At 44.3% G+C, this 25,831-nt stretch overlaps 1 protein-coding gene and 1 non-coding gene across 4 annotated transcripts in view; one reads left to right on the forward strand and one right to left on the reverse strand.

Moving 5' to 3' along the window:
* The window catches only part of Garem1 (GRB2 associated regulator of MAPK1 subtype 1), a 164,370-nt gene extending 144,806 nt beyond the window's left edge, over positions 1 to 19,564 (forward strand). Inside the window, exons 5-7 of one of the 3 annotated variants that reach the window (XR_004768373.1) lie at positions 12,781 to 12,947; positions 14,540 to 16,098; positions 16,193 to 19,564. Coding sequence is in view for 2 of the 3 variants with exons in the window: in XM_027400549.2 (XP_027256350.1) it covers positions 12,781 to 12,947; positions 14,540 to 15,440 (1,068 nt within the window). In the remaining variant the exon portion in view is untranslated. Of the gene's footprint in view, positions 1 to 12,780; positions 12,948 to 14,539 lie in introns of all 3 variants that reach the window. The other 2 variants (XM_027400549.2, XM_027400550.2) reach the window with 2 other exon arrangements.
* Trnan-guu lies at positions 13,124 to 13,197 on the reverse strand. The gene has a single exon. It is a non-coding gene; the product is annotated as a tRNA-Asn (tRNA).
* Positions 19,565 to 25,831: the final 6,267 nt, after the last annotated feature.

Consider the following 25,831-nt stretch of genomic DNA (forward strand, 5'->3'; position numbering starts at 1 on the left):
CAGCTGTGGTGAGGTCTTGTGGTACAGTGCTATACTGTGGTGCCTATCTGCTCATCCTTTGTGTCTCAGATGTCTACCCATGGCTGCTAAGTTGTGACATTGTTGTGCCTTTTCTCTAGTGGATTGTGATGGCCTTTGTTTCCTTGTGTGAACATGAGAATAAATCTTTGCCCCTCAACAGTCATGGTCACTTAGAATTACACTGTAATCACATTGCCTCTTTGTAAAGATGGTATCACAGGAGTTTTCAACAACATGCTACCACTCGCCTTTCTGGAGCAGAATACTCCTCTTGATAGGAGTGTCTGAAGGAAAAGCAAACAGGAACTGGTGTCTAGGGAGGAAGGAAATCTGCCACTTTTTTATCTCTTAGAACTTTTGCTGTGGAGCCCAAGTTAAGAAACATGCAAAGCTCACTGTTAGCCATTGTCACTTTCAGGGTTTGTAAGGAGGACAAGCAAGATGTGCTTGCCACCAAATCTGACAACTTGATCTCAATAGCTGAGACCCACATGGCAGGAAGAGACAACCAACACCTGTGAGTTATCTGACCCATACATTCACAACATGGCATGTGTGCATATGCATGGATGCACTTTTACACACATGTAATAAATATGATTTTTGATGAATTTTGTAAGGCTCCCTGACTTGGCAGTCACTCTGAAGTAGATTATCCTTTGATCATATGTTTATAGTGAGTACATTCATCATTTCATAACATTGTAGGCCTCTATTCATCACTTTAATTCCTAGCTACTGCCTAGTATTTCTTTTTAATAATTTATTTTATGTGCATTGATGTTTTACCTACATTCATGTTTCTGTAAGGGTGTCAGATCCCCTGGAACTGCCATGTGTGTGCTGTGAATTAAACCCGGGTCCTATGGAAGAACAGTCAATGCTCATAACTGCTGAGCTCTATCCCCTAATATTCTAAAACATTTACCCAGACACTTGACAAGTGACAGTCTTCAAGAGCTCCTGTGTAACGTGAACCACAAAGGTGTGTATGTATGTGTGTATAGGTGTGTGTGTGTGTGTGTGTGTGTGTGTGTGTGTATGTGTACACACACACACACACACACACACACACATATATATAATATATATATATATTATATATATATATATATATATCAATTTGTTAAGGGAATGCTATGGGGAAACAGAGTAACAGATATAAGACAAGATATATCCAGTTACAGAGTCCTTCCATTTTGCCCAAGGGAGGTGGGGACCAACCACACCCTGCTTCATGCCACTTGACCCCTCAAGAGAGTGAGCGAGCGACCTCTCTCCTTTTATCCAAAGACCAGAAGCCATGCCCTTAGGCTGGTACCCCAAAGCCATTGATGGAATGAGTTCCCACAACACTCCTCTGTTTCTCTGTGTCTTCCTGTGCCCTATTTCTCCCTCTCCTTGTCCTCACCTCTAGTGGCTATCAAAAGGGCAGGGCCTGGTGTTTACCCAAAGGAATCTAAGTCAGCATCTCAGAGACTTGTTCGTCAGTGTTCACAATGGCACTATTGGCAGTAGCCAGTTACAGAAGCAGCCCAGGTGTCCAACAACGGAGGGATGGAGAAGGGACTGTATTGTCTGTACACTGTAGAAATCCGTGCAACTATGATGGACAAAAATCACATCATTTGCAGGAAATTTGATATAACCAGAAATGATCATTTAAGGGAATTAGCCAGTCTCAGAAGGACAAACAGAATGTGTATATCAAAGTCTCAAGTGGAAAAAAATACCAAGAAAGTACAGGGTCTGACCAGAGGTGTGAAGCTCAGGGTGTGACCAGAGGTGTGAAGCTCAGGGTGTGACCAGAGGTGTGAAACTCAGGGTCTGACCAGAGATGTGAAACTCAGGGTCTCATTGGAGGTGTGAAGCTCAGAGTCTCTTTGGAGGTGTGAAGTTCATGGTATGTCCAGGGGTGTGAAACTCAGAGGCAGAGAACTTGCCTAGCATGCACAAAGTGTCATTTCGATCCCTAGCACCAAAACAACCAGCAGCACTTCCAGGTCTCCACCTTCTGATGCATTTGGGCAGCAGCATCCTGTCTGGGACCAGCATCTTCTGTCTGTACATTCACCCTTAGCTGCATGTTAACATTGCCCAATCTGTAATACTGGCAAAAGGAAGACTTGGGGTGAGCTCTGGATCGAGCCACTGACTTCACCCAGTTTTACTGCACTATTTGTGAATTTGGTAGCCGTTCTGACAGACAGGATGATCTTGCAGTTGCTAAGAGGCGGGACATGAGAGCTGAGCTGTAGAATAAAAATTGAAGGTGGGAAGCCCATCATTAATATTGCCTTGAGGAAGCACACCACTGTGAGACATAGAGGATGAGTGGAAAGCTGGGCTGACTGGGCCCCAGTGCAGCAGGCACCTAAGAGACTGCTTTCAGCTCTAAGTTAGTGTCTGGGTGGGCTCGGCAAGCTGAACATTCAGTGGGAATGGAATATACCTAGGTCCCTAGAGTCTTTTCCCCTCTGGTGGGACTCAGGAGAGCACTGTGTCCAAACCACAGGTAGATCATTAGATGCAGCCGTGCCTGAGAGCCCCATCTCGAGCAGCATCTCCACTCGATTTAGCAGCTTCACACTTGGGCAAAACATGGAGCCTTCCCAAGTCAGTTCCCGTGGGATGATAAGTTCTTCGCTGTGTTATTGTGTTACACAAAGGACTTGGCACGTCTCCTTAGCACTTAGTAAACATTCAAAATGAAGAGTAGCTATAATTGAATGTAGGATGGATTCCAGCTTGCAGCAGATAGAAGGTGATGTTGCCCTTTCAGACAGACAGGATGCCCTTGCAGCTCCTGAGAGGCGGGTGTGGGCATGAAGAATGAAGTCACTCATCATTAGTAGGTGGGAAGCTCACCATTAATGCCCTTAAAGAAGCCAGCCACAGTGAGACTTGGAGGATGAGTGGATAGCTGAGGTTCTGTCCCACACATCCCATCCTTCCTTGACCAGTGAATGGAGAGGGGAAGTGAGGCCCCTCAAAGGGTCAGGAGGTTGGACATGGACATGTGCACCCTCACAGCTAAATCCTGAGAGGCAGTTCAACACTCAAAGGGGTGTTGATTTTACAACCAGAGCAATATTTAACCTGCCTTTGAAAAGACTTTCTTTATAACCAGACAGTGGTGGCACATGCCTCTAATCCCAGCACTTGGGAGGCAGAGGCAAACAGATCTCTGTGAGTTCCAGACCAGCCTAGTCTACAAGAACTAGTTCCAGGACAGCCTCCAAAGCTACACAGAGAAACCCTGTCTCAAAAAAACCAAAAAAAAAAAGAGAAAGGGAGAGGGGGAGGGAGGGAGGGAGGGAGGAGGAGGAGGGAGGGAGGGAGGGGGAGGGAGGGAGGGAGGGAGGGAGGGAAAGAAAGAAAGAGATGGAGAAAGAGAAAGAAAAAGAAAATACTTCACAGGCTAAGTGTCTATCATAGTTACCTAGCAATGGAGGGAGTCATCGTAAACTTGGACCATAAACCAAACAGTAAGAAACTGCAGTATCACCTGGTACTCTGAGGACCCCAGTAGCAAATGTCGTTTCGAGGGGGAGCTAAGGGGCATGGAAAACTTGCAGGTGCTTGTGAAACATGTGTTTGTGAACAAGCGTCAAGGAACTAGTATTCCCAGGCCTGCCTGCACAGCTGTCTCAAAGCTGAGACGTTTACAGTGGATCTCTCCATTCCCCAGGTGCAGCCAAGTCAGGCTGTGGCATCACCAGCCCTTGGAACCCTGGGTGCCCCCACCCCCAAATTAGGGCCTTTCACAACTACCCAGGTTAAAAAAGCTCTATAAAAAGGTTTTGTCTGTAAACTAAGAAAATAATCATGAGAAACAATTCAACTCCATTTTTTTTATTTTATATTCACACTTTTTCAAATGTAGGGGCCAGTGAGATGGCTAATGGTGCTTCACATGTAAGCCTGGCAATCTGAGTTCATTTCCTAGAGCCCATGGCAGAAAAGAGAGAACCAACTCTTCATACAGTGTCCTGTGACTTCCACATCCCCTCCATGGCATGCGTGTACCCGAACTCACACACATACACTGCATGCAAATGATACTATGGTTTTTAATTGTTAAAAAATGTTAGGACTAAAAAAGGCATTAAAACACAGGTTTTCCTAAAGATATCAGATGTACTGATATTCATTTAAATACTGAAAGCCATTAAAAAACGAAAGCTGGAGCCTGGGGATTTGGCTCAGTATGGAAATGCTTGCTTAGTGTGCATGAGGCCCTGGTTTTCACCCTCCAGTGAGGGAAAAAAAAATGCATGGAAGTGATAATTTGCATCAAGCTAACTACTCTACAATAGCCTCCGTTCAAGATTTCACTAATTAATGAGGTCTCCGAGAACATTTGGCATTTAATTAATTTTAATTACAACTTTTGAGGAATACTTTGTAAGCAAGCCATACCTGGGCTTTCATTCATTAATTGAAATGACATCTAAATTAGTATGTTGTTCTATTCATTCTAGAGCTAACTGCCTTCCATTTCAGGTAGGCTGTTTTTAAAAGAAACTCTGTAAACCCAGACTTTGTTTCCTCCTATGTCCATTGGAACACTCGGAGGACACTAATATACTAATAAAGATAATTATTGTGTCCTGGTGGGAAAGGCTTGTTTCAGACATGCATGCAAGTGCCATTTGTGTAAAGTCACACTGACAGGAAGGCTATATGCTGAGTGATATATGTCATATATTCTACTCCTTTCTCAGGAAAGTCTTTATCCTAGACCCCAGTGGCACCCTAGATCTTAAACAACGGCTGCTTTTCAGAGCCACTTTGCCCTTCTTGCCTCCAGCTGAGTGACTGCAGCTCCCTCTCTTAGTCGCCCTTGCCCGAGGCTTGAATATTGGAAGCTTTCTCCCAGCAGGGTCTGTCTTAGGTCCTTGTTATCAATATACAATGAGAGAAGGAAAATAATAAGACACCACATCTAAGAATGGGGACTCAGACTGTTTAAGTTGGCCTGGTGTAATTAATCTAGTGGAGATTCATTCATTGCATTTTGATACGATAAAACTTGTGTTTCTGTTTGGCTGAAAATACCCACTTATGGCTATGTGACAGGGTTATGAACTCTTTGTATAAAAGCCTCTTTATAAATAAGATTTCTTAAGGCTGGAATGATTTTGTTTATCTGGGAGACGGAGTGTGGGAAGAAATGTGAAACACGGGGCAGAGAGCATGCGGGGAAGGCAAGGTTACAAAGTTCAAGGCAGCATAGTTACAAAACTCCTTTCTTTGGATTGCCAACATTGTCTTGAATTTGACTCTTTAGAGAAGAAAATCTGTGATGAAGGTGAGCCCGATTTTCGATTAACCTCAACAGCAACATCTATTTTCTGTGTTGTCAATGTGGAAACAGAAGACTCGGACCCAAATGAGGAGTCCAAGGTCTCTCTACTACGCTCACAGTTCCAACAGGTTGCAGCCCCATCCCCACCACCTCTCAGTGTGTGCAGTAGACTCAGATGGAAACTCTAAAGGGGCATGGCCTCAGCGGGTGCGTCTCCACACCCACTCTCTTCTCTTAAGGGCTGAGCAGCCACTGCTATGAAATTGAGTTTTTCCCAGAAGGACATCTAATGGCTGTTGAGCAAAGAATACAACATGGTGACATGATTTGTTTTCTTTTCTTAAGCTGTCTCATTAGTCAGTCATGGAAGGTGTTTTATTTTCACCCTAGAATAAGAGCAGGGAGTGAGAGTGTCCAGAAACCAAGGCTTCCTAAGAAATGTCATGTAATCAAAGTCTCACTCTCCATAGGTACCTGAGGTGACTTTTATCTTGTGTATTCTTTTAATCCCAGGAAGTATAGGACAAAAATATGAAATAGGAAAAAGAAAACTTTCGTCATATGTATAAAATACCCAATTTGTACAATTTAATTCTCATAAATTATTCTTAACATGTGGGCATTTCAAGAAAAAAAAGTTACTCATTTTTCCCAAATGTTTGGTTCTTTACCCTGTTCCTGGGCAGATATTCTCACAGCTAAACAGAGCTGCAGCCCTGGTACAGGTAAAAGCCTGCTCCCTGGAGACAGGAGATCAAATTTAACTTTCCAGTCCATCTTCAGAAGAAGCCAAGGAAGTGCCCGAATCCCATGATGCCCTTTTTTTTCAGCCCACTGATCAAAGTTGTGTTTGACCTCTTCGTGACTTGCTTGCTTAAAGCATGAAGCCCTCCGTGCTGTTAGATACAGTTTATTCTCACGCTACCTGATTGAGGGTAAGCTAGCATACGTTGATTTTCTACTGGGATGTGGCCAGCAGTGACAGGGCAACATCGAGAGTTTATGTTTATTCTCCTCTCCACCTCATTAGAGAGTTCAGCAGACAGGCCCAGAGGTGCAAGTCACGTGCCCAGGGACATTTCTCAAGGTTCTTTAAAAAAAAAAAAAAAGCTAGCCTGGCGTTGGTGGTGCATGCCTTTAATCCCAGCTCTCAGGAGGCAGAGGCAGGAGGATCTCTGTGAGTTCAAGGGCAGCCTGGTCTCCAGAGCGAGTGCCAGAATAGGCTCCAAAGCTACACAGAGAAACCCTGTCTTGAAAAACCAAAAAAAAAAAAAAAAGCTTCCTCCCATCCAAAGCCCCTTTCTAACTTGTGTCTGCTACTCCTTCCTTCCTGGTCATTACCAGAAGCAAGTGGCATATCTCACTGATTCCCAGCTCTCTCCTCTCCCTCTGGCTTCCACTCACTGGAATGTGCCTTCTCTCCCTTTCACATAACTCACACTTCATTTGCTAAGCCTGTTAGTGACCCACTGAGTGCCCTATGGTGTCCTCTCTTGTCACCTTCTCTGGCTTCCTGACACCTTCAAATCCTCACGTGACACTTGTCCATGTTCACACTGCTGCTCTGTCTGCAGTCTTCTCTCTTGGCTCCCCTCATTCCATCTTTCCATGATTCTGCTCTGTGGACAGCATGAAGCTGTCACTTGTTTTTCTCCTCTCCTGTCCTTCCCTTGGGGGCTCACTTAGTGCCATCAGAACTTCAGATTCCATCAACGTGTATAAAGTCTAGTCCACACAGTATTTTCAGCCTTGAGTGCCGTACTTTCTGCCTGCCCTCTTCTGAGTTTCAATCTCTAATAACTGGTGCTGTGACTGTTAGATGTGGTTGTTAGAAGTACCATGCCCTCTAAGCCTTTCTTGCACCCTCAATTCTGCTTCCCCAAGACTTCCCCATTAAAGCATCCTGTGAGTTTATTCTGCTGCTGTCATGAGTAAATTCATGTTGCTCCCACAAACCTCTGCACATACTTGTATTAATACACTAAACAATTTTTATCTTCATTGTATTTGTTTCCCTTCCTCACAGCTAACTCTGGGAGTTGACTTATTTTTGTATCCTCAGCCGAACCTCAATGATAAACACTCAACACGCATTTAAATGTCTAATAGAAAAAATAACTTAACAATAGGTAGGGAGGAAGTCATTGGACTCTTAGAAACCTGTTTCAGTTTTCTTCAAATTCCCACTATTGGATGTTTTAGTGGGTTAGACTGCAGGAACTTGAATGTACCTCCCTGTGCCACATAGGCTGTGGAAGAACAACTCATTAGCTCTGCCTTTACCTAAATTAACTTTATATTTAGCCCTAGCTGTCATCTATGTAAATACCAAGAACAAGTGACCCATCATAAGATTTAAGATGCTGGGGTTTCAGAGGAGGAACGACTCCTGGGAGTCAAGGTGGCCAGACAGGAGCCAGCTTTCATACTGTCACCCAGATCCATAGCGTGTCCTCTGCCTTTGCTTAAACAGTGGGAGGCTGGTGCTGGGAGCATCTCTGAATAACAGTGACAGCATGTTAGCCTCTTTCAGAAGCAGGGTCTGACCTGGTGGCTAGACAGAACATGTGACCTTTAGGACAAGGTAGTAGGAATGGTCGATTAAGTGTGATGGGCAGTAAGGAATGAAAACAGAGGAGAGGCGGGAAAGCTCACGGTGCTTTAGGTGACTGGATCTACCAAGCAGATCCATTGTTATGGAGGAAGAGGGGGAGAAATTGCTTGGGTGGGGGACAGGAGGAGGGAAGAAGAGGAGTCTGAGAAATAGCCAGAAAGATAGGTGAGTGCTTGTCTGCTTTGGCCTCAGTGGAGACCAACCAAAGCTAGCCTTTATCTACTGGGCAAGAACATGATGAAAGCCACATGGAGACACTTCCAGAAGGAACGTGCTGGGCATGTAACATGTCAAAGTGAGATGAATATGAGAGACAGCAGGAAATAGGCTGCTTGGCCATCCTGCCCTATCAGCTGCCTTTTATTGCCAGATAAAATTCATTTACAGTATAGCTACCCTCTTCTTGAATATAAATGTCTTGTGTGAATCAAGAGGCAAAGAAAAGTAGACTGGTAGCTGACATGAAAGACAGGAAATAAGATGGTACAACTAACCCTCACTGTTTGTGTGTACATCCCACCAAAGTGTATAATCTTTCCCATAATATGCCGTGAAATAAGACTTCATCAGAGAAGCCATATCTGCAGCCCAAGTTGAAAGTGCCCAGCCACAGAGCTGTGGGGCTGTGGCTTGCCAGCCACCTTACCGCATTCTAGACTGCCCTTCCTGCCTGGAATAGCACGAGCCCCTCATTCTGTGCCTCTGCAGAAAGATGCTTGGAACCCATGTTGGGGATTAGTTGTTGCTTTTAATACTACCGTTTTTTCCAAAGTACGTTTTAAGGAAGCTTGGCCTTTTTATGAACTGGGTCAGACCCACACTCCACTCAGAAGCCCTGTGGAAGGTCCCAGCCAGGCCTGTGTCTCAGATTCCATTTTGAAGTTTAGCTGTAAACACTCCATTAACCACAGTTTCCCCCACGTCAGGCCCTGACATCTACAAATGCTTCCTTTCACCTTGCTCAGGGGAAGCCCCTCCGGACTGCCCAGCTATGGAGGTGCTGTCCGAACACCCCAGGTACCTTTAGCCATAAAAACAGGTAAAGGGGACACCCCTCAGTTCACATTCAGTTGCAAGTGGCTGATTTTCAGAGTTCCAAGATTAAGGTCAGCCAGATATGTTAAATTGAAATGCACATTGCAAGGGGCATCTCAAAATATTGCAGTTGGCATGATGTGAGGTAAGCTGTCCCTGATGAAGTATCGTATCTAATGACTGATTCTAAAATGGCGAGTACTCCAAATTGAAGTCATCACTAATCTTTTTCTTCACATTCCACTTGGTTCTGATATTAAGAGGAAGCCATTTATTTTAAAAATAAAAACATTAACCAGTTCCTCTTAAGAAAAGAAGGTCCCCCTCCCCCAGTGTCAGAACTGAGCAGTCCTGCCAGCTCGACAGACCCCATTGTTGATGGGTTTCCTTTTGTTCTCCCCCAGCGCACCACTATGACCTGTTTGTTTGAGAAGGGTTGTTTGGTGCTTTGAGACAGGGTCTCAAAATGTGACCCTAGTTGCTCTGGAACTCGCTCTGTAAACCAGACTCACAGAAATCACCTGCCTCTGCCTCGAAATCCTGGAATCAGAAATGTATACCACCACACCTAGTCCACCTTTTAATTTTTTAAGTTAATTTTTGTTAAAATGTAATTATGGAGCAGAAGAGATGGCTTGATCAGAGGTGTAGAACACTTGCTGCTCTTGCAGGAGACCTGGGTTCAATTCCTAGGACCTACATGGTGGTTCACAACTATCCATAACTCTAGTTCTAGATGAATCATGCCCTATTCTTACTTTTGTGGGTGCCAAGCACACATGTGGTACACATACATACATGCAGGCCAAACACTCACATAAAATAAACATGACTAAACCTAATAAATAAAAATATAATTGTTTCCTTCCATTCCTTTTCTTCTTCCAACCTTCCCATTCTCTCTCAAATTCATGGCCTCTTTACAAATATGTATGTATGTATGTATTTATGTGTGTATGCATATGTATGTATATATATATATATGCACATAAATATATAAATACAACCCACTGATTACTTCCACTGTTGCTTGCATGTACATGATTTCAGAGCTGCTATCTTGGTATTGGATAATCAATTAAGGGACTCCTCCCTGGGGAGAGCCTGCTCCCCACACTTAGCTTCCTGTAGTTCTTTGTAGAAGGGCGGGACTCGGTGTTTTCCCCTTCCACATTAGCATGTCTGTGGTGTTATCCTTGTTTAGGCAGCCATCTTGTTGAGGTATCATGGTCTGACTTCCTGGTCATTTCTAGGAGACAATCTCACAGCAGATGGCCTGGTGCTATGGCTCCCATAATCTTTCCACCCCATCTTCTGAAATATTTCCTGCAGGGGTTGTGCTGCAGATCGCCCTACATGACCAGTTGTTCTCTGCACCGTGACCAGTGGTGGTTTTCTGCAGTGGGCTGTATCTGCTGCAAAGACACCTTTGATTAGGGTTACTTTTCTGCAATATACCTTCTTTAAAAAGATACAAAAGAGACAACTTGCTCTAGCCATTGAGAAGGAAATCTCTTACCAAAGTATTTTTGTTTTAGCTTGTAGAGCTGCGTGAATGAAGAGCCCCCTTCTTCCCAACCCAGTCCCAGGGCTGAGGGTTCTGTGGGCAGGAGCAGGAACCCCTGGGCATGTGATGAAATGCAATAATGTTGCTCTTTAGATCACTAGAAATAGGTATGGGAGGGTACACCTGTAATCCCAGCACTTGGGAGGTGCAAGCAGAAAGAGGGGTTCAGGTCATCCTCCACTACATGCCAAGTTCAAGACCAACTGGGCTACATAATAATTCTGTCTCTTGGCTGGAGAGATGGCTCAGTGATTAAGGGCACTGGCAGCTCTTCCAGAGGACCTGGGTTCAATTCCCAGCACCCACATGGCAGCTCACAACTGTCTGTAACTCCAGTTCCAAGGGATCTGACACCCTCACGCACAGAGACAGACATGCAGGTAAAACACCAATTAATACACATCAAATAAAAATAAATAAATCATTAAAAACAATTCATCTCAAAAAAATAAAATTGCTTCCATCTCACTTAAATCAAGGTTCGGGGTACCACTCATGATCGCCTGCCTTTCTTTTCCAGCTGATTTTCCTTAGCAAGTGAATCATGGCTGGGAATCCAGTTGGATGCCCAGTTGGTCCACAAAGGAAGTGTACGCTCATTTCGTCTTCAGCATCCTCATCACCAATGCTGGTGGGCACTTGCTTTTCCATTGTCCCTGAGACAAGTTGTTGAAGGAGGTGCGAGAAATGCTGGGAGCACAGCCCAAGAGCAAGTGGGGATAGCTCAGAGTCTCCGAGGTTCAGGGTGGACTAGCACAGTCAGGCATCAAGTGCCCCCTGCTGCCTGATGTGGAGAAGGGCAGGCCAAATTCACACTTCATGAATAAGAATGGTATTGAGAAAATACAGGGACCGGAAAGCCAGCTTGGTAAGGACAGTCACTGACTGAAGCCCCAGGCACTCTGGGTCACCTGGATCATCCCCAGTGTGGTCATCTGACTGGGTAGCTTTTTAATCAGTAAAAGTTCTACTCTGGAATTGGAGCACTACCTCATTGCTCCCTCTGCAACTATGTGGTCCATAGACCCATAGCATCACATTCACCCTGGAGCTTGTTAGAAATGCAGACCAGCCAGACTCAGTAACTCCTTTCTGTGACCCCAGTACCCAGAAGACTGCAGCAAGTGGGTCACAAGTCCCAGGCCAGCATGGTCAATTTAGAAGATTGCCAGAGACAAACTGAGACAGAGAGAATGGTGTGGAGCTTTTCTGAGTCAGAATCTATCTCACTATATTGCCCTGGTTAACCTCATCTCATGCCAATCCTACTGCTATAGCCTTCTGAGTTCTGGGATTACAGATATGCAACACCATGTCTGGCTTCAAAAATAACTTTTGGAAGGGCTGGTCATAGCTCAGTAGCTAGAATATTTGTCTGGCATATACAGTTCCCTGAGTTCAGCACCATAAAAAAGGACAGGGAACATCAACTCTCAGACCCCAGCCTGGATCTCCTGAATTTAATTCTGCATCTTAACCAGGTCACTGTGAATTCACACACATCGGTATCTGAGAGGCACCAGACATAGCTCTTAATGGAGCTTCAACCCTGAGGAAAGCCCACATTTTGGCCCAGAAGGCTCAATGAGTAAAGGCAACCAAGCCTAATGACCTAAGTTTGATCTCCAGGACCCACATGGTTGATGCAAAGAACAGATTCCCATAAGTTGTTCTCTGCCCTCCACACAGGTGCCATGGGACAGCTCATACATGCACATGCATATCTCTGTGTGTGTGCGCGCACACACAGTCATTGTTTAAAAAAAAAAAAAAAAAAAAAAAAAACCGAAGTCCACATTGCCAAATGTTTGGGTCAAATTGGTTGGCACTTGGGAAATAAACAGGTTCAAGAGACTGATCCTCTCTTATTGATGATTGACACCCTCGTTGCGTCCCTCAAGCTTGCTGTATTTCCCATTTCTTGCTACATATCCACAGAAACTGACATTCACCACAGTTTTCTTCCAGATCAGTCTGTTCCCACCGGTTTTATCCCGTGTGTGTGTGTGTGTGTGTGTGTGTGTGTGTGTGTGTGTGTGTGTGTATGCATTCTTATTTGCCCATGTTTCTCTCTTGTGTGTCTCCTGCTTACCCACTACTACCTTTACTGATTAAAGTAACTCCCTGACCCTGCAAGATGGAGCAGTGCTCCCCAACCCTACCCCCATCCCTCCACCCCCATCTCCAAATCCACGTCTGTTGCTAACCTGGAGTGTTCTTTTCCCACACCAGGTCAGGGAAGAATGCCGGCTCCTGAACGCCCCACCTGTTCCACCCCGAAGCTCAAAGCCTTTATCCACAAGTCCCTCCATCCCTCCTCGCACAGTCAAGCCCATTCGGCAACAGACTCGCTCTCCCAGCCCCACCCTGTCCTACTATTCTTCAGGGCTGCATAACATGTAAGTGTTCCCATCAGAACTCACAGCAACCCATCTCCTCACCAGGCAGCTCACAGGCCTTGAGAATATCATCTAGCAGCAGGTGGGAGAGGAAATGGTGTTTGCCTTTTAATTTTTGGTTGTGAGCCTAGCCTTTAACGGCTGAGCCATCTCTCCAGCCCAAAAGTGAGCATGAGCGTCCCTGGGTGGGCTCGAACCACCAACCTTTCGGTTAACAGCTGAACGCGCTAACTGATTGCACCATAGAGACAGCTTTTGTGTTTGCCTTTTAAAAATAAGGGTATAGGAAGAGCATAGTTGGACCCTTGCTGGTTTTGACCTTGGATGGAAGAGCCGGTGTCTTGATAAGAAAAGATGCCGCAAGGGTCTTTGAGAAGCCAGGCCACTCCTTTTAGGAGCAGTGTGTGGGCTTCTGTTGTGTCTCAAAAACCGGCTCTGGTTCTTTTCATCTTGACTTTGATACAAGCAGACAACACCTTCTACCAGGACCTTGAGGCTTCCCTCAGCCTTCTGCTCTGAGCTTGAGTCCAGCAGGAATCCCTTCTTGGCTGTGGCTGCAAAGCTGCTCCTGTCTGGGTCTCTCCGGAGCTCTGAGCTCTTCCCAGACATAGCCTGCTTCACTGCTGCAAATGGCAGCTGTTTTCTAAAGAACTCTCTGTGTTCTCAAGTTATAACACGTCTGTCTCTAAGTAACTTTCAACTGTAGTTTGTCTAGAGAAACATTTCCCTTAGAAAACTTTTAAGTTCTGCAAAACAAAATGCCCATTTCCTCTACTGTTCCTCTGACATGACCCACAGCCTGCTCACCCACCTTTCAGCTTAGTCTGGTTCTACTGTCAATCTTAGGATGTGAAAATATGGCCCCAACCTGTGCTCTTGAAGTTTAAAGTCTTTGCAGGCCTGTTTTTTGTTTTGTTTTATTTGTTTTTGTCCTCTGGACATTAAATCCTTATGCTATATATAACCCTATTGTTCGACACTAATGCAAGGATAGGCATTTTATTGGAAGCAATTCTTCTGAATAGACATTGGGAAGAACTCAGAGTTATGGACAGTGGTGATGTGGTCACATCATTGTCTCTTGCATGCTTGTATGAGACACTTACCACCACTCAGTCCCTCTCCCTTGCCCACTGCAGACTTATCTCTTCAGTGTTGGACCAATGTGAAGATGCCAGCACCTACTTACAGTACTTTCTTATTAGCTAAAATATGCATATTTATGTATGTGCATATATTATTTTTTACCTCCACTCCATTTTAAATCATTTATATCCACAAGTACAAAGAACATTATAGATTCTTTTAAAGAAAAAAAAGTCAACAGGTAATTTATTGAATTTAAGATTATATATTTATTTTATATATATTATATATATAATTATATATTCCTACTGCCTTTCACCTTAGAATTAACATCTGTGAATAATGATAAAGAAAAGCTTGGGGTTTGACTGTTTTTTAGACAAGGTCTTACTCTGTAGACCAGGCTGGCCTAGAACTCACAGAGATCCACCTGTATCTACCTCCCAAGGGCTAGGGTTAAATTATTTTTTACTAATTTCCTTTTCTGTGTTTGTTTGCTTTTTAAGCAGCATCACAAAAAGTGACACAAGTCCTCCTGACAGTGCTCCCGTTTCCTGCTACCCTTGCAACCGAGTGAAAAGTGACTCTATGGATCCCAAGTCCCCATTTGGAAGTCCCTCTGCCGAAGCTCTAGCCTCTCGACTCTCATGGCCCAACCATTACTCGGGAGCATCGGAGAGCCAGACCCGGAGTGACTTTCTGCTCGATGCCAGCAGGAGTTACAGCTACCCCAGACAGAAGCCACCTGGCACACCAAAGAGAAACTGCCCGGCCCCTTTTGATTTTGATGACTGTGAGCTCTTAGGCAGCCCACCCAGCACAGCCTCTGCAGAATTCAGCAGCAGCGGTGTCTCCAGTTGCCCCAAGTCCGCCAGCTACTCTCTGGAGAACTCCGAGGACAGCTCCCTTGCAGCTGGCATGACCAAGCAGAGCATCTCTTGCCCTGCCTTACCCCCAAGGGCCCCAAAGCCAGCGGAACAGAAAACCGCCCCTGAAACATCTCCTTTGCCTCTGAAAATCGATGGTGCTGAGGAGGACCCCTCAGTGGGGTCGCTGGACCTCTCCGAGGACCAGTATTTTGTGAGAAAGGGCGTGCAGGACATCTTCTCTGTCTCTTACCCTTTCTCATCTCCACTCCACCTCCAGCTGGCCCCCAGATCCTGTGGGGATGGTTCCCCATGGCAGCCACCTGCCGACCTATCAGGACTCTCTATAGAGGAAGTGTCCAAGTCTTTACGGTTCATCGGTTTGTCTGAAGACGTCATAGCCTTCTTTGTCACTGAAAAGATCGATGGGAATTTGCTTGTTCAGTTAACGGAAGAAATCCTCTCAGAGGATTTCAAACTAAGCAAACTGCAGGTGAAAAAAATAATGCAGTTTATTAATGGCTGGAGGCCTAAGATCTAGCCAAAAGGCTGTGGCCAGCATGGGACAGAGCTGAGAAACGTGTGCTAGAAGGTTTGGGCTGGGACACAAATCCATGTTTTTGCACTAAAAAAAAAAAAAAAAAGACGAAAAACAAAAAACCCTTCTCTGTAAATAGAGATAGAGAACGTCTTACTATGCAGATTCCGTTTCTGAATGGTGAACAGGCTATTTTGTACATCAATAAAGACGCTGTACAGAACACTTAGAGGTGTGCCTTGTACGTCACTCAACATTCAACAGCTGCTAAAAGAACTAAAGGCATGTTCAGAGAACTAATTTTTACCCCAGTAGGTTTTCAAGAAGGCCTGGTATTTATTACAAAACAGCCAAAGCTGAAAGACATAAACACTTGTGAGCAGTTCCCTTCCTCGGGGAGCCGGCGTCCGGCAGTTAATTGTGTTCTGCGGCTTGCTTCGCTTCATGCCAATTGTTTAACTCTTGTGCCTGACAATGTTAGTAGTGTGACATGACACTTTAATGTTATATGCTTGGGGGAGATCTCTTTATCAAAAGGCATTTTCCAAAAATCATGTTTCGATGGAAGATACCTGACATCCTCAGAAATGACACAAATCGTGACCATTACATTGGATCTGTAACTGCTGCTAGTTTTATTGAGCAGAGGGGGAAAAAATCGGTATGTATGTGTGTGTACGAAGCACACACGGATATGTTTAAATGTAATTTTTGAATCTTATATTTTAAATAACATGTTTCCTTTCTAATGTCAGGGTTTAGGGGCCTTTAACTGAGTGGGTTTTCTCAAGAACAGTTGGCAGAATGATTCCAGAGTCTCAGAACCTTTGAAGCTCGGCCTCATAGACTCCACCACTGAAAACTCAGAAAAGCGATCAGTCAAGAGTCAAGTGAAGAATTTAATGTTTCAACCCAACCCATGTGAAGGCTGATTCCTGCATGTCCATGCTGACACTGGGGGAAATGACAGCTGCTTTGATTCCTGCGTACCTATGCTGACACTGTGTGTCCCAATGAGAGATCTGAAAAGCGTTTCTCCACATGTGAGTTCTTCTCACCATGCCTCTTGCATTAGGAAAGCTTGTGACTCAAACAGACCACCTCTCTGTTATATACGCCACATCTCTGCACTGATACCTAAAATGTCCATAAGAGTACGTGCCTATACCTCTAAAATAATAATAATTATTAATAATAATAATAACTACCATACTGTTATTCTGAGAATTCCAGAACATGTCTAAGAATTTTGCTAAATGTGATTAAATACTCCAAAATATAGAATCATGCCCTAACTCTTGACTCTTTGAAGGCATATAACCTCAAAGAGTTTCTGTTTTTTTCTAAGCAACAAGTATATCCTCCAAACAGTCCCTTAGTCTGTCCCCAGATTCTAACTTGGCAGACATCCTGTTAGCAAGATGCACATCTGAGCCTCTCAGGTGAGGTTGTCTGGTCACCAGGAGACAGAGTATCCTGAAGGATTGACCATATTTTATCATGTCTTCCTGTTCACCAAAAAAGAAATAACTGTTAAAGGCAAGAGCCAACAGCTAGGGCTTGCTGTCCTGTGAAGTATGTCACTGTTTCTTGCCATTAGGAAGCTACCTAATTCTATCTTGTGATTTAGAGCTGAGATGAATTGATGCCTAGTCTAGTTTCTCGTCTCTGATCTCATTCAAAGAAGAAAAAGCTTTTATCCCTGCCTAACATGCGTCCTAGATGTAAATACTGCACTGTAAGTCAAAAGAACCCCCTCTAAAATGGGCAGCTGGAGTCAGTCATGAATGCGTAACGTTCCCTACTGCCCTCTCACAGCCAAGACTCATGGAGTCTGTTTCAGAAACAGTCCTCTCTGAGAGGAATTAACTCCTTAGAAAGTTAACCTAGCCTGAGAACATTAACTTCCCTAGAGAATAAAAACAGACAGCCTGCAGTAGAGACGCTGCAGGTCATCCATTCTTCAGCACCAGCGCTTGACCATGATTCTCAAACTCAGCTGCAAGCTGCAGGGTTGGCTTGCGTTTACTATGAAGATTGCCCCATATAAACAACCGCCTTCATCCATCTTTTGCAAGAACCTTAACAAAATAGGATCGTCCATCTGCTTTTAGTTCGTTTGCTTTGGTACTGGCATACTCATGCCAAGTCTGTATTGATCGGGATCCTGGAACCTCCCTGAGAGCAAGGATAGGCCTTGGAGTCATGCTTTCTTCGGACATTCACTGTGCACTTTCTGTATGTCAGACCCAAGGCTGAGGAAAGACCTCACCCCTGCCCACTTAATCACAGTTGCTAACACTGTATGTGTGCATGCGAGACTATGAAATTTTCCTGGAAGGTGGGTTTGTGGAGAGTAGTGTCCCATCTTTAAGAGCCCACAGATGGAAACAATGACAGCCTCCTCTAAACATACAGTAAACACCCCAAGATACTAACGCTTGGAATGTGTTAACGGGAAAAAAAAAAAATGCATCTGTCTTTCACTGTCTCCTGTTTTCTGATACTGACTTGGAATTTTTTTAATGATAATCAGTACTGGCATTTCTGAAAGCCACAAATAAGTATAATTGCCACTTCTGAGCTGAACACCTGTCTGTGGAGGATGCTGGCTAGACAAGGAATTCATAAACCAGCAGAAAGAAAGAACAGAAGGTAGCAACAGCCCTCGCCTGCCACATCTCACAGCAGAACCTCTTCCAACCAGCCAGGTCAAGACAATACCTCCTTTTGTGGCAGACTCCCTACAACCCAGTGAGTGGCTGTGGGACTTGTGGAGAAGTACTGTCTACACAGGATCTATGGGGGATCCGTAAACTCATGCCTAAAATCTTCCTGCCCCCTCCCCGTCGGGAAAGAGCATCAGCAATAAACCAAGCCAAGCAGCTGAAATGTAAAATACAAAGTCAATTCGGAGAGAAAACTCAAGCACTCACCCACCAATCCTGCCCACAGTCTCCTAACCGCCTGCACGTTCTGTCTTTAAGTTGAACTGCTCAAGTTTATGAACTGTGAAATGTCCGTGTATACTCTCTCTCAGCCCACATACACCATCCAAATTTATGAAGTTGTACCAAACTGCCCATTCAGCTAAATTGCAGTGTTTATTCTTATCTTACAGAAATGCCACAACCTTATGGGAAATGTGACAGTCCATTCCAGCTGATCAGATACATGCATAAACAACCCCCAGTCACATTGCCGAGCCACCTGCATAGCCTCTGTGTCTCTGTGTGCCTCCTCGAGAAGTTCAGGGGGTGGGGGTGGATTGATGGAGAGCCCTTCATTTTCCCAGTGCTTTCTTCGTGCCTGACATCTAGAAGTGTATACCCTAAATAGCAAACTGGGAAACAAAGTACTTCTCCAAAGAACCCAGTCAATTTGAGTTGCAGTCTACCAAAAACTTAGATCTGTTGGACACCTGAGGCTTTCAGAAACATGTCCATCACATCAATTTCCATTGCTTTTCTGGAAATCTGAAGCTGCTAAGAATCAAGTCCAGAGAGCAAATGGGGGAAACAGGACTTTTATTATACTGTGGGTTTGTAATATAGGATTCTTGTGACCGTATCATGTCGTCACTTTTTTGAGTTTTCAAGATTTGTTTTACCATTTGCCTCATTGTGATAATAAGGAACGAGTAAACATGTGTTTCAAGCTAGGTGCAAACCTCCTTTGGAGTTGTGCTCCTCTGTCCAACTTGGAAGCCATGGGTTTGTAACAGAGCTTAGTGGTCATGAGGTCCCTTGGTTTCCAGTCTCCTGTAGGATAGGGCTTAGATAATCCCCTAGCCATAAACTTGCCCTCCTGTCTTCATATGATGCTCCATTTGGAATATTGTTTCATCTGTGACTCAAACAAAATTGAAACTCAAGAACCTGGCGAGTTTTCCTTCACTTAAATGGAAATTGTGTTTCCTAAGACTTTTGCAAGTGTCTGTACAGTTTCTTGGCTGGGGAAACAGTGGGCTGCTAAGTAGACGTCAGCAGTTAGTTGCTTTCCAGATCATTATCTAGTGGGCCCAATGTGTACCTCAAGATAAACACCGTATGTTATGTCAAAAAAATCCATTCTCTGTTGATTTAAATGGTTCTGAAATGTCTATAAATAAAGAAATTTTCAAGGTTGTTCTTGCAGTTTTTCCTGAGAGAGTCAGACCTAGTACTGACTTTTCAAAGGCCTCGTTCTCTAGCCCCTCAGGCATAGGGATTCCTAATACTGTAAACCCCGTTCAGAATTGAGAGATTTAAGACACAACCTGAAGTTTCATAGAATCTGGTAACCAGGCAACCCCATGACATTCAAAGAGGACCCAGTACCTGTGTGGTCAAAAGGTGAGGACAAGTGCAGATGTCTTTTAATTTGAAGAGAGAGTATACATGTTCCAGTGAGAAGGGAACTAATGCAAACTCCTGTCTTTGGTGTCCGTGTTGTTGCGCTGATGCAATGAAGATCCAGAGAGGTGTTCCCAGGTGCTGGAGAAGAGGCAGGCATGTCCACCCTGCTGTGTCAGTATGCCTCACAGGCAGGCAGAGTTTGACTGGAGTTTCTGTTGTCCTCAACTTATCATAAAATCACTTCCAGCATCTTATTTCTCAATCAGACAAGTCCCAGAGTCATTCATGCCACCACTTCCTAAGCCTTCGGTCCCACTCTCCCATTCCACGGGGACAAGTGTCTGCTCCCCTGCATTGCAGAGCCAGACACTAGAAGAACCAAACACATGACTAAAATTTCCAAAGCCCTAAGTCAGGGTCCTAAGAATGCCTACCTCAGGAATACTAGGACACTGTGCAAACTGGATATTGCTAAGAAATTTGAACCTAGAAATAAATTGTTAGGATCACATGTCCTTTGATTGATGTGTAATGGGTGAAAACACATTATCTGCTAAAAATATTAAGTACAGAATATAGCCTACTTCTGCCCAGTTGGTTTCCTCTTATGATGCTTGGCTCACCTCGGCCCCTTCTTGTTTAGATAGTTCATCCATATGCTTTGGGAGCTGCTAAGCAGCATCCCCAGGCTGTGTACATTTTGCTCTTTGTGATGAGATAGCAACCACCCTTTGTGAGCTACCCAGTCCTTGGCTTCCAGAGTCTTCAAAGTCAGGATACTTGAGTAGATGTTGAACAGCAGTGTAAACACCCTGACATTCCTGGTGGTGGCCGGTTACTGTGACATGAGGATCAAGACATCAGTCACAGAATAACAGGATGAAGTTGAGTCAAATGAGGTGCAAGGGATGCAGCTCAGTGTGAGAGCACCGGTTCAGCATGCGTGAGACCCTCAGTTCAATCTTCAGCACCCAAAATCAAAGGCCAATGACCTCATTGGCGCTCACACTGTAAAACAGAAGAGCAGGCTGTAAGAGTGAGACATACACCTGTTTGGTGATCCCAGGTTGAGTTTGTGTCATGACTGCTGATAGATGTATTGAGAATTTCTTACAAGTACATTTTTCTTACAACTTGAGGCAGTGATTTCCCCTTAGTGATGGATAGATGTAAAACTGAACCAAGAGCAGTGTGTGCCACAAGTGGCCACAAATATTAGCTCCAAGAGATACAGGCCCTTGAAAGATAGTACATGTGGTGGAATGTTTAAGCTACAGGTGTGCTCTGGCCAGAGTTAGTGGGGGAAGATAACACGCTTGTGTCCTCCAAGATGCAATGACCCTGTAGACATGGCACAACAGAGCTTTAAAAATGGGACTTTAGAAGGCCACTCTCTAAACTTCCTAGAAATAAACCTTGCATGGTGTCAATCCTTCTAGAGCACACCTGTATAGTGGGAAATTACCAATACGGAGTCAGGTAGAAATATAAGTGTATTTAATAGGGAAAAGCCTTACTTACAGAGTGACCTAGCCAGCCGGAGTGGCAGCAGTCTGTAAGCAAGCCCAAAAAGAGAAACCGAAAGCGAAAACGCAGTCACCCTACATCCCCTGACCACGCCCACGAAAGCTTTCGAGGGCGTGGTCAGGCACACCTGTAGCCAGCCCCTAAGTAGGCGTGGCTACAGCTTCCCTACAATTCCCCTTTTAGTCTAAAAGAGGATTAAAACTTAACAGTTTAAAGTATCCAAAATTAACAATCATAAAGGTAAAATATAAGAAGATACAACAATCTGCTTATGTCACATTCTAACTATCTATGTTAACTAAACCCTAAAGTCATCTGAGAGAGGTATCCAAGCCTGAACACCTCCTTCCAATCCCAACCATAAACAATAGGAAGCTATCCCTAACTAGGTATATACACTATCCTAAGTGACATAGCCACGCCTACTTAGGGGCTGGCTACAGCTTCCCCTACACACCTGGGCTGTACTAAAATGAAGGATAGAACTAGAAATTGGCCTTCCATCTTGTACTCATCCCAACTGTATCCCAGTTTCCCCTGCCATTACCTTCCGCAAGTGACGGAGTGGCTTTGTGAAGTACATGTGGCAAGCCCTGTGCACATCCTCTACCTTCTGCTCTGAGGCTGGAAGTCAACAGAAGACAATACTCAAGCCGCCCTCCCCACGTGATGCTAGCTAGAATGGAGGAAACTGCCAACTGGGCTTGATGGTGCACACCTGTAATCCCAGCACTTGAGAGGCTGAGGCAGGAGGTTTTCTGTGTTCAGTGCCAGCCTGTACTGCACACCAAAGACGCTGCATCCAAAAAGAAAAGAAAGGAAAATGGAAACGTCTGCTTATAAAACAGAAACTCTGGGCTAAAGAGGTGTTTGAGCCAATAAGAATGCTTGTTACTATTCCAGACAATCTGAGTTCAGTGCCCAGTACCCATGTTGGGCAGCTCACACCACCTGTAACAGCTCCAGGGCACTCAACACCCTCCTGGCTTCCACAGTAGACATATACACACAAGTCAAAATTCTTTTTTTCTCTAAAAAGGCTCTGAGCACATCTTCTGCTACTTTATCCAAAGTGATGGCTCAGTGGAGATACTAAATAAGACAGAGGAAACATTAAAATGTAAACAGTTTTCAGATAACCAACCTGTACACACACTTCATCTGGCTGTGTCCCAGCTATCTACTAGAAAGAGCTTATGGAGAGAGAAACTGTAATACCAAATATGGCCACTAGGTGGAAGACTCTTCCACCCTTGATTGCCCCAGGATGGTACCAGCCAGTTCCTGACTTCAATGACAAGCCAAGGATTTCAAAACACAAAGCTGATTTGTCACGGGGCCTGCTCCTTCTTGCTCCAGGGATCTACTGCCCCCTTCTGCCCTCCACTAGCCTGCACTCACATGTATATACCCACATAATGCAGACAATTAGAAATAAAAAAAAATAATAATAAAAAATAGAAAGATAATAAAAAAACAACTCTTGCAGAGGTTGAGTGACTTTTATAAAACTACAAACCATTTGCTTTTTCATAGTTTAGATTTCTGTCTTTAAATGGTGTGATTGATGATTCATGTTTTGGAATAGTCACACTTAACTAGTTTTTCTGAACTTTGGCGATCTGGGTTTGAGGGTCATAGAAGAACCTGACTGCTCTGAGGAACCCACAGCTCACACCGAGGGCTGCTGAGTTCATGTGCCTTTTCCACAGTACCCCTATTGCCCTAGTTTTTCTGTTGCTGTGATAAAGGCTGACCAAGACCATCTTGGAGAGAAAAGCATTTATTTGGCTTACGGGTGACAGTCCATCATGGGCACAGCCAAGGCAGAAGTGTGGAGCAGTAGAGACCATGGAGCAATGCTGCTGGCTGGCTTGCTCCACTACTTTTTTTTAAATTTTGTTTATTTATTTTTGGGTTTTCGAGATAGTGTTTCTCTTTGTAGCTCTGACTGTCCTGGAACTCACTGTGATGGCCACATGTGAAGAACTGTGATCCACCTGCCACTCAGTTAATCCCTGATAAAGTCGAATTTGGAACATGGAGACAGCTAATTTCTCTCTTGCAGATGAGCGGTAGGAAAATGAAGTGCTTCCTGTTATTCTGTTATCTCTCAGAACTATCACCCAAGGGACATGCGCTGTGAGTAGCCCTGGCAGCTTCTTTGACAGGCATGGATTATTTCTTTATTGCCTCAGCATGCTGCCAGTACTCACAGAGCCCATCTTCCATTCAACAGGCATTGAGCCTTCCTGACTGTGACTCTCTGTCAGGGAGGTAAACCGACCAGGTTGTCTGTTTGTTTGTTTGTTGTTTGTTTCTGTGACAAATACCTGAAAAGTCATTTAAAGGGAGGCAGGAGTGACTTCATCTCCATCTCAGATGACTCATCACCCTACTGCTCTCCAGAGGACCAAAGTGCAGTTTCCAGAATGCACACCAGGCTGTAGTTGGTTGTTCTTATACTCTTTGCTCTTTGGGGTGGGGGGTGGGGGCACTACCCAGCTCCCAAATAAATCACACAGGGACTTATTCTTTCATATAAATGCCCAGTCTTAGCTTGGTTTGTTTCTAGCCAGCTTTTCTTAAATTATCCCCTCTATCATTTGCCTCTGGGCTTTTACCTTTCTCTGGTTCTGTATATCTTTTCTTTCCTTCTTATTCTATGGCTAGGTGGCTGGCCCCTAATATCCTCCTCTCCTTCTTTCCTCCTCATCTCTTCCTTCCAGAGTTCTCCTCCTATTTATTCTCTCTGCCTGCCAGCCCCACCTATCCTTTCTCTTGCCTTGCTATTGGCCATTCAGCTTTGTGTTAGACCAATCGGGTTCTAGACAGGCAAAGTAACACAGCTTCACAGAGTTAAACAGATGAAACATGAGAGAATTCAACAAATCTTTGCATTATTAAACACATTTTCCACAGCATAAACAAATGTAACTCATCTTTAAGTAGTACTCTACAATACCATGCTGCTTACAACTTCACATAGTTCCAGCCCCAGAAGATCCATTGACCTCTTCAGGATTTCACTAACACCTGTACTCACTTGTGTATCTCCCACACCCCACCCCTCACACGCAATTGATGTTGCCTTTCTCTGTATTGTTTTGGAGCCTGTCCTGGAACTCGCTCTGTAGACCAGGCTGGCTTCCAACTCACAGAGATCCTCCTGCCTCTGCCTCTGAGTGCTGGGATTAAAGGTGAGCGCCACCAATGCCCGGCTTCTCTGAGGTATCTTTTTTCTTAAAAGAAAGGAAAAAAAGGTTTCAGGGTTAGGGCAATACAGAGAAACCCTGTCTCGAAAAACTACAAAAAAAAAAAAAAAAAGATACCTCAGAGAGCTAACTAGCCACATTCTCCATGTGGAAGACATGATTAAGAAGGCAACATCTGTGAGAAGACAGGCCTTCACAGACATCTAGTCTTCCGTATGTGGACTCCCAACTTCCAAGACATTGATAAAGAATCCAGTCTATGGCATTTTGTTCTAGCTGCTCAAACAGACTTTCCTCAGGTCAGAATCGATGCCAAATCCTGACCTCTGAGTTCAGGAATGACATGGGAATGTTTTTTTTTTTTAAGATTTTATTTATTATGTATACAACATTCTGCTTCCATGTATATCTGCACACCAGAAGAGGGCACCAGATCTCATAACGGATGGCTGTAAGCCACCATGTGGTTGCTGGGAATTAAACTCAGGACCTCTGGAAGAGCAGCCGGTGCTCTTAACCTCTGAGCCATTTCTCCAGCCCATGACATGGGAATCTTATCAACATATACTGCATAAAGATCTCTCAGGAGTGTTCTCTCAGCAAGATGTATTTATCAGGTGGTTTCTACTTTGCTATCACAGTTGGGAGGGAAAGATTTTGAAATGATTCTTTTAGCAGAATGATCAAAGTATCTTCGAGAAGAGAATCATGTTTATTGCTTTATGTATGTTGAACATACAGTTCAAGATCTGATTTACAGTAAGTGCCCAGTTGCCTGACGGAAATTTGACAAGATCTTCCTGAAGATTAGTGAAAAGCTTCCAAATGGCACATAGCCACCTGCCATGTGTTCTGGAGAACACCAGAACCTGAATTTATAACTCCCACCAATCTCTTCAGAAAATTTACTTGGGGATTTAAACCCATGCCCACAACTAGGAGATAATTTGTGACCACAAAGGACTCCCCACCCACAGCCTCAGTATCCAATACTTTTAGCACTGCTGTAACAACACCGCCAGGAACAACATGAAGGAAGAAAGGTTTGTTGGGCTTACAGTTTCAGAAGGTTTTCATCCATTGTGGTTGAAAAGGTACAGCTGAGCACTTCAGTTCATGGTGGCCCAAGTGTGCTACAAAGACTGTACACACACACACACACACACACACACACACACACACACACACACACACGTATACACACATGCATGCACACACACATACATACACACCTTTCTCTTTCTACCGTGAGCAGTGAGAAACTCTCACCAGAAATCCTTATGTATACTATGAAGATATGTTTCTCTCATTGATA

This window comes from Cricetulus griseus, chromosome 2 (assembly GCF_003668045.3).
Source record: "Cricetulus griseus strain 17A/GY chromosome 2, alternate assembly CriGri-PICRH-1.0, whole genome shotgun sequence".
Classification (NCBI taxonomy): domain Eukaryota; kingdom Metazoa; phylum Chordata; class Mammalia; order Rodentia; family Cricetidae; genus Cricetulus; species Cricetulus griseus.